Source organism: Molossus molossus, unplaced genomic scaffold (assembly GCF_014108415.1).
Source record: "Molossus molossus isolate mMolMol1 unplaced genomic scaffold, mMolMol1.p scaffold_m16_p_19, whole genome shotgun sequence".
Classification (NCBI taxonomy): domain Eukaryota; kingdom Metazoa; phylum Chordata; class Mammalia; order Chiroptera; family Molossidae; genus Molossus; species Molossus molossus.
The window spans coordinates 41,737,169-41,751,786 of record NW_023425354.1 but is presented as its reverse complement, the minus strand read 5'-3'; the positions used below and the strand labels follow the sequence as shown (position 1 = coordinate 41,751,786).

The following is a 14,618-nucleotide window of genomic DNA, read 5'->3' as shown; positions in this document are numbered from 1 at the left end:
GAATGTGGATATTGATTCATTCTCCGTAAATGTTCATCTACTTATAGGGTGTTCATCCTGGAGGTATTTTTTTGTTTGCTTTCTTTCTTTTGGATTTTGATTGATGAAAGCCATGATATTTTGCTTTTGAAAATGTTATTATTATTTTTAATCCTCACCCAAGGATATGTTTTTATTTATTTTTTTCCTGAGAGAGAGGAGGGGAGGAAGAGAGAGAGAAACATCAATTGGTTGCCTCCTATATGTGCCCTGATCGGGGATTGAACCCATAACCTTTTGGTGCATGGGACAACACTCTTAACTAACTGAGCCACCGGGCCAGGGCAATATTTTGCTTTGCTGTGCTTCTAAGTGTAGTTACACACAGTTCAGTAAAAATAATGTTGCTACTGCCCTAGCCGGTTTGGCTCCGCAGTTAGAGTGTCGGTCTGTGGACCAAAGAGTTACAGGTTCGATTCCAGTCAAGAGCACGTACCTGGGTTGTGGTTTGGTCCCCAGCCCCAGTTGGGGTCATGTGGGGCAGGAGACAACTAGTCAATGTGTCTCTCTCACATTGATGTTTCCCCCTCTCTCTCTCCCTTTTCCTCTCTCCCTCCTTCCCACTCTACCTGAAGATAAATGGAAAAATATCCTCAGGTGAGGATTTAAAAAAATTATAATAACGCTGCTATCAAGTTCGCATTATTGGGGTAGAATGGCCTGACTGCACGGCAGGGTGTAGCAGCCTCCGGGTTTCGCCCTTTCCCTTTTTTAAAAATCTTTAGTGACTTGTTATTTTTCTTCAGTCTTCCATGATGAGAGCAACTGTACACATTGGCTGAGGTGGTCACAACTTGTGTGTGTGGCAGAAGATAATCCCCACATTCTACCTCGCTACTGTTTTGTACAAAATAAATGGGTAAAGACTGACACTTGGGAAAAAAATCAGGTAGGTGAATAACAATAATGTTCCATGTAGTGACTCCACTTGAAAAATTCTCTTAAGCTTATGGTTTACCCCAGAAACACATCTAATGACAGAATCATTAAGAAAAGACAAAAAAAAAAAAAAGAGCCTGGATTTCAGTTCCTAAGTGCTTTCCCAAGGAACTGCCCTCGAGAACTCATTCACAGCCGCTTTGGTTGCCCTGCGGGAGCCACCGTCTGCCCTTCCCCTGTGTGCTCTGCCGGCTACCGGCCCCCTCTCGGAGCCCGGGCCAGCGTGCCTCCAGTCAGCCTGGCTGTCCCAGAAACCCGACCTCTTCAGAATCCACCTTCCAGGGCGGAAGGGTCTGCACGCTCTGGCTGTGGACAGAGATGAGGGGGTTGTCCACCTCCACACGAACAGTGGACACGAACGTGAACACACTCTCTGGCTGTAAGGACACTTGGCTACCTTGGGCTGCTCTATAAATTTTCTGGCACCCTTAAGTTTGTAAGATGCGTGTGCATGCAATAAATATAATCCATAAAAGAAGATAAGAACCTATCAGTCCACAGTGACAAACAAATGGAGAAGGGGAAGTTCTTCCTTGTAGAGCTCCAATTAGTTAACATAGGAGAATCAGTGGAGAAAGACAATCAACACCCGGCAAACACTACAGTAATAATCACGTCGGGCTGGAATCATCAGGGATGTCAAAATCAGTGGGCAAAGTATGATGAGAAACACATATTAATATCATCCCAAAGTATCCCCCCACCACGAGATACTCATTAAATATAAACAGAAAACAGCTTCACAGCAGAAAACGCTGGCAGACACCACTTAAAGCAAGGGATCCAAGACAGAATTGTCAGTAGGGGACCGAATCCACAGGGTGTGCCTCGCGATAGGATGTGCTGAGGACACAACATGACCTCTGTGGTATTCTTGCCCCAAATGCATAATCTGAATTTAATTGAGAGGCAACATCAGACAAACCAAAATTAAGGGCATTGTACAGAACAACTGATCAATCCTCTCTAAAAGTGTCAAGGTCATAAAATGTAATAAATAGACTGAGGAACCATTCAAGACTAAAGGAGACTAAAGAGACCTGACAACCAAACGCACAACTGGATCTTGGACCAGAAAACAGACACTAATGGGACAGTGTCACCCTCCTGAGTCTGTTAACTATGGTTATGAAAAATGTTAACATTCTCTGGGGAAAGGGTCTATGAGAATTTTTTATAACTTTTTGTAAGTCTAAATTATTTCAAAATGAAAAGTTACACGAATTACACTCCAAAACATATACATTGGAGATCAGGCTGTCTTTCTCCATTTTCCAGCGCCTGACATTGTAAGCCTGTGGGCTGACATATTTAGCTGTGTAAGGGCTCAGAGCCCACAGGAGAAGGGGGTGTGGGGATCCATTTGGGACCTTATTAGGGTCAAAATCAGGCTTCTGAGATGTATAGACACAATAAATTATAACATTCAAGAGATATAAAGTATCCGAGGGCCACAGGCATGCCAAGTCCCTCCTTCAGTCTCTGCAAAGAGCTGTGCCCTTAGGAAGCCCAACCACAACCACGGGAGGGGGAAATGCAATAGAAAACAGCAAAATGTTCATCACTCACTTGTCCTGGGACTCAATATACACGTAGAGATGAGGCTCAAAACACTTGGAAACAATGCCATGAAATGGATTGTCTGGGGCTTTAGGCTTCTTTGGCTGTAAAGAAATAAAAAAGAAGAAAAGAAAAAAGAAACCCTGTACTTGAGCTGGCTTTGCACATTTTCAGTTTCAAAGCAGACATCCCTTCCAAGTTCACTCCTAACTTATAGATAAGAAGCACTCAATGTAACCAAACTGGGTCTATATCCTACATTATAATTCATGCCAACTTGTGAACAAGCCAGCTTTGTTAGCGACATTTACTTGCTTGGAATGGTGAAAGATTTATGGCTACTTTGATAACACATGCATTTTCAACTTGGAAGCTATTCATCATCTGACTGATGTCTTTCAATTTAAAATCCTAGCTAATAATACCTATAGTGCTTTAAAATGTACAAAGTACTTTGACATGATATAATTTTTATAGCCTTTTCTTATTCTCATGGGCCAGGCACTTTGATCCGAAGTAACATCTCACCTCTTCCTCACAACAACCCTCAATGTAGGAATTTTTACTACTATTTATACCCAAAGAAAGGAGGTCCAGAGGCACCAGGCACATGAGGAAGTTTCCTGTCTCCTAAACTAGAAGTCTTTCTGTTATCATTGCTTTCCTGTAATGGTTCCTAATTTCATCAACAAGTAAATGTAAGAAAAAGGATAGGGGACCAACATAGGGTTGCTAACTTGTTATTTAGCTACTTTCTAGACTCACCACAAGTTCCTAGAAGAAAGTACTGCATACTCTTTACATTTTATATGGAGAAAATAGCAGAATAAAGGCAGCCCTTTTTAAGAAAAGATAGTTGGTGACCTTATACCAGATAGATAGATGGGAAAAAAAAGATTGAAGACTAGAGAGATAGAAGAAAGATTGAAGGCTAGAGAAAGAAAAGAAAAGTGAAGGGGAGGGGAAGGGAGGGGAGGGGAGGGGAGGGAAGAAGATAGGGGAGGGGAGGGAAGAAGGGAAGAAAAAATGAAGGGAGGGGGAAAGGAGAGGAGAGGGAGAGGAGAGGAGAGGGAGGGGAGAGGGAGGGGAGAGGAGAGGAGAGGAGGGGAGGGGAGGGGAGGGGAGGGGAGGGGAGGGGAGGGGAGGGGAGGGGAGGGGAGGGGAGGGGAGGGGAGGGGAGAGGGGAGGGGAGGGGAGGGGAGGGGAGGGGAGGGGAGAGGGGAGGGGAGGGGAGGGGAGGAGAGGAGAGGGACTTTAGAAGAGACTAAAGACTGGCTGGCTGTTTTGACTTTATTTTTTGCCTTGAACACATGAAAAACTGGACCAGCACTGGTCCCCAATTGGGAACAACTGATAATTGGGAACCACTGATACATATGTCATTTAGACAGGCAAACATTTAAAAACTGTATTTCTACTTAATTCCTCTTCAAAGCATCTAAGAATACACAAGGACTTTCCTACATATTTCTTTCTATTCCTAACAAAGGTCAATTCCATCTACTGCCAAACACCAACAAAAGGACCCCGATCCCTTGCTGGGGTTGATACTAGAGTATAATTTGGGTATAAATGTATACCCACAGAATACCTGTTGAACTGAACTGCTCATATCTTTTAATAAATATAGGGAAAAAATTAAGCCCCTAATAACAGAAATAATGATTAACTTCTTCTGGTTGGAATGATTGAAAGCATCTGTAAAAACTGGTAATGCCAACCATAGCCATTCAATTTCATATTTAGCTTTATCCCATTTTCACCTTCTAAGAGTTCCTTGTCTTCAATTTGTTTTGTAAGATTCCTAGAAACTCTGGTCCTCCCTAGAATAACTACAATCTGGGCTGCTTTCTCTTATCATCCAGAATCCACTGCCAAACTCACGCCTTAGGCTGAGACTACAAGAGACTCCCAGCACCATGCTCACTGAGTTTGACTTGGCTGGATCCAGAGATCCACTTTGCTCCCTCGATGCCAGGAAGTTTTCCCACACCTCCTTAGTTTACAGTGGAAGATACATGATGTGTGGTATGATGGTTGCGAGGGGGTGATCCTTATCTATTTGTTCTATATTTCCCAAGTCAGTTATCTATGTTTTATTTTACTTTTTCAATAGGTGCTTTGTTAAATGAATAGACAATATGATTTGTCTTAACTTCAAAAGACTAGATAGCCTGAATTTAGAATGGAAAAATATGACCAGATAGATATCTTTTTATTAATTAAAATATAACCAGCCCTGGCCGGTTTGGCTCAGCGGTTAGAGCGTCGGCCTGTGGTCTAGAGAGACCCAGGTTCAGTTCCCACTAAGGGCACGTACCTCGGTTGTAGTTTGTCCCCGGCCCTGGTTGGTCGTGTGGCTGGCAGCCACTCGATGTGTCCCTTTCACGTCAGTGTTTCTCTCTCGCTCTCTTTCTCTCTCTCCCTCCCACTCTATCTGAACAAAAAATGGAAAAAATGTCCTTGGGTGAGGATAAAAAATATATATATATATATATATATATATATATATAATTGTATTATAATTATTCCCTTTATTTATATTTTCTTCCCTTGACAAACATATTCACACATCTACAGGATAGCTTCTGGTAAAAATAAGTGGGAGTTTTATGTAATATAGAACATTGTCATGTTTTAAATCAACATGTATATTTTGTATTTGGCTTTATTTATTTACTAATTTATGTATCCTTTCCCAACTACTGACAATGTTTTAATTTATCACTTTAGCATGACTACGTTACGACATTTATTTTATTTTTTTTTTTTTAAATATTTTTTTTATCCTCACCCGAGGACATTTTTCCATTTTTTGTTCAGATAGAGTGGGAGGGAGAGAGAAGAGCAGAGAGAGAGAGAGAAACATCGACGTGAAAGGAACACATCGAGTGGCTGCCACCCGCACAACCTACCAGGGCCGGGGACAAACTGCAACCAAGGTACATGCCCTTAGCGGGAACCGAACCCAGGTCTCTCTGGACCGCAGGCCGACGCTCTAACCGCTGAGCCAAACCGGCCAGGGCTACGTTACGACATTTAAATGAAGTATAGTATTGACCTCGTATTAAATTTTCGGATTTTGATCTGTGGTAATTTAAGTGAATGTCCTTCTTCTTAAGAAATACATACTGGAATATTTAGAGGTAAATAAAGGGCATGATTTCTGCAAACTAACAAACTGTTCTGAAAGAGAGACAAGAGTGAGGAAGGAAGGGAGAGAGGAGGAGGGGCAGGATATGATAAAAGTAAATGTATCAAAAGACTAACAACTGGTGAACCCAGGCGAAAGATTTTAAGAGTTCCCTTTAAGAGTCTTAAAATTTTTCTCTAAGTTTGACATTATTATTTTTTAATTAAAATAAACTAGAAAACATGGGAGATGGTGCCAGTGGCCTGGCAGAAAATCCCACACAATAGGGGAGCATTCTTAAGAAATGGGATGTCACCAACATTCCGGATGGACAGGAGGACAACATGTGGGAAATACAGACATCCATGCCTGAGCCAAAAAGGGGTTAAGATCAATCTCCTGGTTTTGATAATGCATGAAAGGGACACATGATAAAAACCTCTAAGTCGGAAGAGCTCCTTCAGAGTAAGTGTAAAATACAGATTGTACGTGATAAAAGAAAATGGCTACATGACATTTCAACAAACTCATCCTGATCAGTCTTCTCAGGCCCTGTGCTTGCTGAGGCCCCACAGAACACTCTGACTTGAGCCCTCAGAGCGGTGTAATCAGAGCGGGGGACCGGACCCCACCCACAGGCGACTCTGCCCAGCCTCTGCCCACGAACGCCACGCCTGGCAGGGAGAACAGAGATCCCTCACCACAGCTCTCGGTCCTCCTGCAGCATTCTCATTGTGAGGTAGAAGGAAGAGAGAACAATAGGAGAGACTGCCTGAAGTTTCCTTATTTCCACAGGGCTGCCCCCTGCCTACAGCTGCTTTACAAATGTGCCCATATTTAGATAATAGGTGCTGGAATTCCAGCTCAAGCTGGTGTCTCCCTTTGCACTGTCCAGCTCCTCAAAGGGCCGATTCGCGGCGTAAGGCATATACTAAGTCATTTAGCAGTAGCAGTCAGGCTGGATTTCTGAGTGTGTGAATTCTGTCCAAAAGCTGCAGATGTTTAAGCTATTTCCTCCTGGAGTTTGATGGAATAATAAAAGGTTACTGTTGTCACAGTAAGGAGGTCTGCAGCTGGCCCCATTTCCTTTTATTACTATCCAATGTAAACAGATTAAATCTAACTGCTCAGATCACCAGAAGGGGACATTTTTAATCAGAAATTCCTTATTCCTTCTCCCTCTTTCCTTCATACTTTGAGCACCCTTGGTCTCTTTTCATATGCCATTTTTTTTTTAATCACTGGGAATATGCTGGCCACTGACTGTTTGAACTATATGCCTCTTTTCAAGTTCACTCTGCCTTCACCATAACCTAAACTGCAGGGGTGAGCAGGAGTGAGCCTTGCCTTGGGGCACACTGTCCACTGACGGCAGTGCCACATGGGGTGGGTAACCCAGGACCACCGCTAGGGGCCTTCCCCCACCACCTCTGCCTAAGCTCACCACTAGCATCCTGTGGACTTCCTCCCCAGTGACCCAGAGGGCTGCTGTGCACCCAACTCTAGAAGCCAGTAAGTGGCTGGAAGAGGGAGATCCTGGAGCTTCTAACTAATCAATCGCAAGCCAGACAAGTGCTGGTGAGGCCTGCAAGGTCAAGGAAGGGATGTGAGGAGGCATTTGTCACTGGTCTATAAGTTTTATTGGTAACAAGCAACAGCCTGTGAAATTGCAAGTGGATCATCTAGTCCAGGGATTTTTTAATACTTTATTTTTAAACACACATAAAACCCCTGGATTAAAATAAATTTTACTTGGAAGTCCACTACAAAAGTGACTCATAATGGAACTGTTCTGCTTGGAGGTACCCTGGTCTCCACCCAACTCCTCAGTGACACCGGATGAGGGCACTCAGGAATCAGTTTGAAAGTCATTCATTCTCTCTGAAGATGAAGATACAAGGGAAGTCTGAAGAGAGTAAACAAGCGACTGAAGGTCACGTGGTCAGTGAATGACAGGCCAGACTCTGACACGTTCCCTACCACACGACACTGCTTTACCGCATGTAACTGTGTCCTTAGAACCAGCAGGTCTCAGTCATTTTAATGATAACTTTGAGCTTCTGGAATGAGCAGAAAGTTTCATGAGAAATAAAATCATCTTTTCCCTGGCAAAACTGATTGTGTAGGTAATGGGGGGACTCTGCCCTAATCCAGTTTAATAACATCGAGAGATGACTCAGCCAAAGGGGTAGCTTTTCACAGCAGCACTACAGCATCTGAGTGGTATTCAACTGTACGATTCTGGACACGGCAATGGCAGCCACCAGCACTGGGGAGACATGGCATCGTGTGGTGGAGGACACACTTCAGAAGAATGAGCCCTATATCCAGATGCCTCCTTCCCATTTGGTCCTTCCTCCCAAAATGTGAGAAAAAATTAGGATGGCTGTCAATCAATTACATTTAATCCCACAGATCTCTGGAATATAGTCTCGAGGTATCCCTTCAGTTTTATTCATGGGATTCATTTCTAAGTCCTCTACTTTTAAAAACATGTTTTTATTGATTTTAGAGAGAGAGAAGCATCGATTGGCTGCCTCCTACATGCCTCCTACTGGGGATGGAACCGGCAACCCGGGCATGTGCCCTGACTGGGAATTGAGCCAGGACCTCTCAGTCCATGGGATGAAGCTCACCAACTGAGCCACATGAGCCAGGTCTATCCTCTATTTTTATTTCTTTAAAAAAATTTTTTTTCTTTCTTTATTGATTTTTACAGAGAGGAAGGGAGAGATAGAAACATCCATGGAGAGAACATCGATTAGCCACCTCCTGCGCGCCCCCTACTGAGGATGTGGCCAACCTGAGCATGTACCCTGACTGGGAATCGAACCGGCGACCTCTTGGTGCATGGGTCAATGCTAAACCACTGAGCCACACCAGCCAGGCTGTCCTCTACTTTTCACTGAGACATCACAGTGTGATAAAGAGTGTCAGGAAAAGAATCCTAGTCTTTGACTTCTAGACCTGGCTTCTAGTCCTACCTCCTCCACTTCTAGACTAGGTAACTCTGGGCAAATCACTTAACCTCTCTGAGATGCAGTTCATATAAAATCATATAAAACAAAAGGCAGGTACTGTGAAGATGAAATAAAATTAAGCATGTAAAGGACGTTTAAACTATAAAGCACCATAAAGATGTGAAGCATCCATGTTGTTATAATTACTTAATCAATGGACCAGACATATTTGATTGCATCACTTCAGAACTGCTCCTGGACATTCTGGTCTCCTGGCTCCTGCCAGGAACGTACACCTCCCCTCACTGTGCTAGTAACGCAGGGTTGCTGCAAAGAGCGTGGCTACGGGTTTCCCAGAGCTAATCTTCCCAGCCAGCCTCCCTTTGGAGGTATCTGGAGCAAAATAATACTCTAAAATAATTCTTTAGAAGCCAAGTGTAGAAAATTAAAAGGAAGGAGCACTAATCCAGACAGAAAGTTCTGAGTTATCGCTCTAACCCCTCTTGTCATAAAGTGGCAATGAACAGAAACACCATTCTGTAGGATGAAGGGAGAGGAAATTTAGGGTCGGACCCGAAGGAAATGAAAGTGCTCATGTGCTCTGAAAAGCAACTCTCCGAATATGCCCTGGGTCACTTTGACGATTCCAGGCCTCCCCAGTGGCTTCCCGGCCTAACGTGATCGGCTTACACGGGGTGGAGACCTCTCCTAGCTGATGGTGCTGCTGACTTCACGGGGGATCTTTCAGCCTCTCATGTCGTCACCAGACCAGATGAGAGCACAACCAAAAGCTAAGCTGACACGTTCAAAAGGTGATGATTGAGGCAGGGCAGAATTCTGCTGCCCCACCTCCTGGGCTCATTAAGCTTGTGCGTGTTGCTAATTCCAGCAGAGAGGCTCTCTGGGAGCAGAGAGGAGGGGCAGAAAGGGCTGCTGTTTCACTCAGCTTTCTAAATACACTTTCAGATAAAGGCTTTCCATAAAGACCACCAGAGCTGTACTCTCTGAATGTGGTCAACAGCCAGAGGATCATGTTTGGAGGGAGCAGCCCCTTCTTCAGAAACAAGCGTTCGATGGGCTGCAGGTGGGAATGCAAACCAGACCTACCTGCTCTAAATCTCCTTTGTCCATTGTCAGTTCCTCCATCTCTGGTGTTGGCTCATCTTCCAGGAAGGGATTGGTGGATGCGGGTGGAGACTCGAGTTTTTTCTGTTAAGACATGAGAAAGAAACAGGAATTTTCTGAGCTTTCCCATTGACCTGCTTTTCCAAGTCTCTTCAACAGCTAAAGCATAAAATCTGACCTAATGAGCAAGAATGGAGACAACACGGACCACATTCTCACCTCCAGGCCTCACACTGCCTTCCATCTTCTTGACATCTTAGTGCCCACCCCACCCCACCCCAAACCCAATGTGATTAAAACTCTTACTCATCCTTCAGTCAGCCGATGAGAAGTTCATTCTGGGAACGCCTTCCCCATTGTCCAGTTTGGGTTAGATGTTTCTGCCACCATCTCACCCGGAACATCCCCTACCCAGGTATTTATTAAAATATTGCAATTGCCCATTTATTTGTCTTCTCCCTACGTTCCATGATGGCAGAAATCATGTCTGTCTTGTTCCCCATCCTATCTCTGGTACCAGGCATGTAACAGATGCTCCATAAATATGAGTGGGTCAAAATGCCAGATGGGTTTGAATTCAAGAACAAACCATAGCCGGGCGTGGGGTTGGGGGGCGCACCTGTACTAGCCTCACCGCTACTCGTGAGGCTGAGGCAGGAGGATCTCGAGCCCAGGAGTTCTGGGCTGTACTGCACTATGCCGATCGGGGGTCCTCACTAAGTTCAGCCTCAATATGGTGACCTCCCAGGAGTGGGGGTGGGGGGAGGGCGCCACCAGGCTGCCTAAGAAGTAAACTGCCCCAGGTCAGGAACGGAGCAGGTCAAACTCGCGTGCTGCTGATCAGAAGTGGGGTCACGCCTGGGAATGCCACTGCACTCCAGCCTGGGCAACAGCGTGAGACCTTTATCTCTTTTAAACCCTCAGCAAGGAATCTTTTTTTTTTTCCCTCACCTGAGAACATTTTTCCATTTTTTTGTTCAGATAGAGTGGGAGGGAGAGAGAGGAAGAGAAACATCGACGTGAAAGGGACACGTCAAGTGGCCGCCACCCGTATGACGACCCAACCAGGGCCAGGGACAAACTGCAACCGAGGTACATGCCCTTAGCGGGAACCGAACCTGGGTCTCTTGGGACCACAGGCTTGACACTCAAACTGCTGAGCCAAACTGGCCAGGGTTTCAGCTGTGAATCTTAAACCCTCAAGAAACAAGTGATATAGTGATACTACCGCCTCTTCATTGCCTGAACCTTAAAAACAAAACAAAACAAAAAACTACAAAGCTAATCTTATGTGTTTTAGATTACAGACTAACTCCCCTTCCCAATTAAGTACCAGTACAACAAGCGCAACAAAATCTCCTTGAGAAAAATAACTTCCCAGCTTCTGAATATGAACACTCTTTCAAAAATATATCAGTGAGCGGGACCACAGGCTAGTGGGAAAGCTGGAGGCGGCTAATGTAGGTTTTAGCTCCAACTCTGCGGCACTGGCCAAGCCATCTAGCCCCTCTGAGCCCAGCAGTCTCATCTGCTGAATGAGGGTACAGGCGTAGGGCTACTTGAAAGAGCCAATGTGATAAAGTGTATGAAACCCTAGAAGAAGCACATGATACACATAAGGCACACTGATGACAATTCCAGTGCAACAATAGAATCAAGGCAGCTCTTTGGAATTTTTTTACAAATTTGACCGTGAGATGTTGTTTATGCCAGGGAGCTGGGAGTTCTCGCAAAGGAAGCGAAGCAGACAAGCAGAATAAAAGGAACTGGCTGGTGCTGGGGATAAGGGGAAGGGGCAAGGAATGGCTCTCTGGAGAATAGGAGCCAGTTGTAGCCCCGGCCGGTGGCTCAGTTGGAGCATCGTCCCACATGCTAAAAAGATAGCAGGCTCCATTTCCGGTCAAGGCACATACCTAGGTTGCGGATTGGATTCCTGGTTGGTCGGACACATATGGGAAGCAACTGACTGATGTTTCTCTCTCACATTGATGTTTCTCTCTCCTTCTCCCCTCCTCTCTCTAAAAATCAATGAACATATCCTTCAATGAGGATTTCAAAAGCAGGAGCAGCAGCAGCCAGGGGCAGAGGGAGTTTGTAAATGTGCTTGTGACATGTTAGCATATATCAGTGGAGAAACCTGAACTAATCCCTATGCCAAGAGGGACAGCAGATGGACTATAGCGTGAACGACTCGGTCAAGTGCCAGGATATCAGCTAAAGATATTACAACAGAAAGAAAGAACAAACCACACCTGTGTCTGTGTCTGGTTTAGGCTTTAAGATAATTCTGCTTACACTCAGTAAACTACTGAATTCCTGGCCAAAACACTTGGATGCTATTGAATAGCTACAGAGAGCCTCAGTGAATGAAGAAAGCCTTGTGATTAATGCACTAATTAGCTCAAGGTAATCATTAGTAGGATAACAATTTTTGTGGTATCTTGCTGAGAAACAATATGGTCTCACAACCAAGCAAACATTTCAAATTCATATACTCAGAACTTTGGTTTCCTTGCCTGATATAGAAAAGGAAAAAATTCCTATAAACGTAAAGCTATTTAACTTTATTTTTAGAATTAGACTATTTTTGGAAAGAAATGTTTCTTTGCAAACAGTCTTTCTAGGCTTTCGTGGCCTCTGTAAGGGTTGCTAGCAGTGTAGAGAAGGAGGAATGGTGAGAAAGGGAATCCACGAAACTGAAGCATCAACACGATAAATGAGTTCACAGTGTTGGATTCCTGATCCCACTGGCTCAACAGTAGGTTTGGGGATCACACTACTGAGATGGATCTCTGTGCTCTGAGTCTCTTCGTCCTTCGGATACGTGGAAAGCAAGTCAGTAACTGAAGTTAAAAGCTTTGTTCAAAATCAGTGATAGAACAAGGATGTGAATTTTTTTCTTTACTGATTTTAGGGAGAGAGAAAAGGAGAGGGAGAGAGAGATGGAAACATCGATGAGAGAGAACATCGATTGGCTGCCTCCTGCATGCCCCCCACTGGGGATGGGGCCCACCACCTGGGCATGTACCTTGACCAGGAATTGAACTGGCGACCTCTTTGTACATGGGTGGATGCTCAATCACTGAGCCATACCAGCTGGGCCAAGGATGTGAACTTTTGAACTAAACATTCCTCATCTATTCTTAGTTCTACAAGGGTTGACAACAGCTCACAATTACACACAGGTGGGCCTCACTTTCAAAACAATGTGTTACTGGAGATTATGACAAAGAGTGGACATTGATAACGTGAACCGAGGGTGTTCCTGGGCTCCTCTCACTGGGAGTGTCTGAGTGTCGGATGGAAGAAGTAAAACAGCAAAGGCAGCACTGGAAAGACATCTGGGGCAGTAGAGCATGGGCCGCTTGTCAGTGTCATGGGTCAGAAGAATTTATTTCCTATCCCCATCATCTGTCTCACATCCCAACAGGATTCCTGAAAGAGTCATGGGCACTAAAGAACTTTTTGCTCATTCATTCCAAGTTTGAACCAAGTTGATGCAAAAAAAAAAAAAAAAGTGATTCATTCCTCCATTTGTTCACTAACAACAAACGGATGTGCCATGTGCCGAGCGGTACGAGGAAAGCAGGGAGCAAGACAGACCACTCGACTCCCTCACGAAGATTATGGTCAGGTGGGGAAGATGAACTTTAATCAGGTAATCACACACACTGTGATGAGAGCCATTCAGGAAAAGCAGACGTTATTTATGAAAGCAACAGAGGGTCACAGGAAAGTTCCCAAGGACATGATGTTTGAGCCAGAACTGAAGGATACTCCAGAGTTAAAGATGTGAAGGAGGTGGCCGGAGTTTTGTAGGCAAAGAACAGCATCTATTTGCCATTCATTCAACAATTGTGAACTACCTGAGCATTTACTCTGTTCCAGGCACTCTTCTAGGTACTAGGAATCTAACCCAGAATAAGACTCATAAGGAAGGGAGGCACTGTGATGAAAATAAAATTCAGGACTGGGCCCTGGCCGGTTGGCTCAATGGTAGAGCCTTGGCCTGTGGACCGAAGGGTTGCAGGTTTGATTTCCGGTCACTGGCATGTAGCTGGGTTGCAGGTTTGATCCCCGGCCCCGGTTGGGGTTGTGTGGGAGGCAACCAATTGATGTGTCTGCCTCACATTGATGTTTCTCTCTCTCTTTTTCTCCCTCCCTCCCCTCCACTCTATCTAGAAATCAATGGAAAAAGTATCCTCAGGTGAGGATTCATACACACACACACACACACACACACACACACACACACACGGAACTGGGATGGGCTGCGGTGATCACAGAAGGCCTCTTTGAGGTGTTGAGGGTTGAGCAGGGACCTAAAGAAGGAGCTAGTCAGGCAAAGAGCTGGGGAAGAGCATTCTCAGCAGGAGGACCTGGTGCAAAGGCTGGAATGAGCTTGTTGGGTCAGAGGCACAGAAAAAACGACATGAGATGAGAGGCAGCAGGAGCTCAAACACAGCCTTTCATGGGCCATAGTAAAAGTTACATTTTTCTTATTGCAACTGAGCATTCAGTGGGAGTTTTAAACAGGGGAGTGATACAATCTAATTTCGACTTTTGAAATATCATTCCAATATCCTGGGCCATAACGGAAGCAAGAGGAGCTGCTGCAGTGTTCTAGGCAAGTGCTCATATAGGAGTAGACAAAGCTGGTGTTGCAAAGATGGAAGAAAGTGGCCAAATTTGGGACATATTTAGGAGAGAAGGTCAAGAGGACTTGTTGAGAGTGGATGTGAGGGTGAAGGAAAGAAAGGGATCAAGGATCATTCACTTCTTGGCCTAAGCAAGTGTGTGGCTGGTGTTACCATTAACCGAGTAACAAGCCCTGGGTTTGAGTCCATGCTCCATCACTTGGG

General features: G+C 44.7%; 1 protein-coding gene across 2 annotated transcripts in view; it reads right to left on the bottom strand.

Moving 5' to 3' along the window:
- VPS53 (VPS53 subunit of GARP complex) overlaps positions 1–14,618 on the bottom strand; it is a 160,850-nt gene that overhangs the window by 61,527 nt on the left and 84,705 nt on the right. For both annotated transcript variants that reach the window (XM_036268118.1, XM_036268119.1), the window contains 2 exons: positions 9,739–9,840; positions 2,548–2,642 (listed from right to left, as the gene is read on the bottom strand). In XM_036268118.1, the coding sequence (XP_036124011.1) occupies positions 2,548–2,642; positions 9,739–9,840 (197 nt within the window). The remainder of the gene's footprint in view (positions 1–2,547; positions 2,643–9,738; positions 9,841–14,618) is intronic.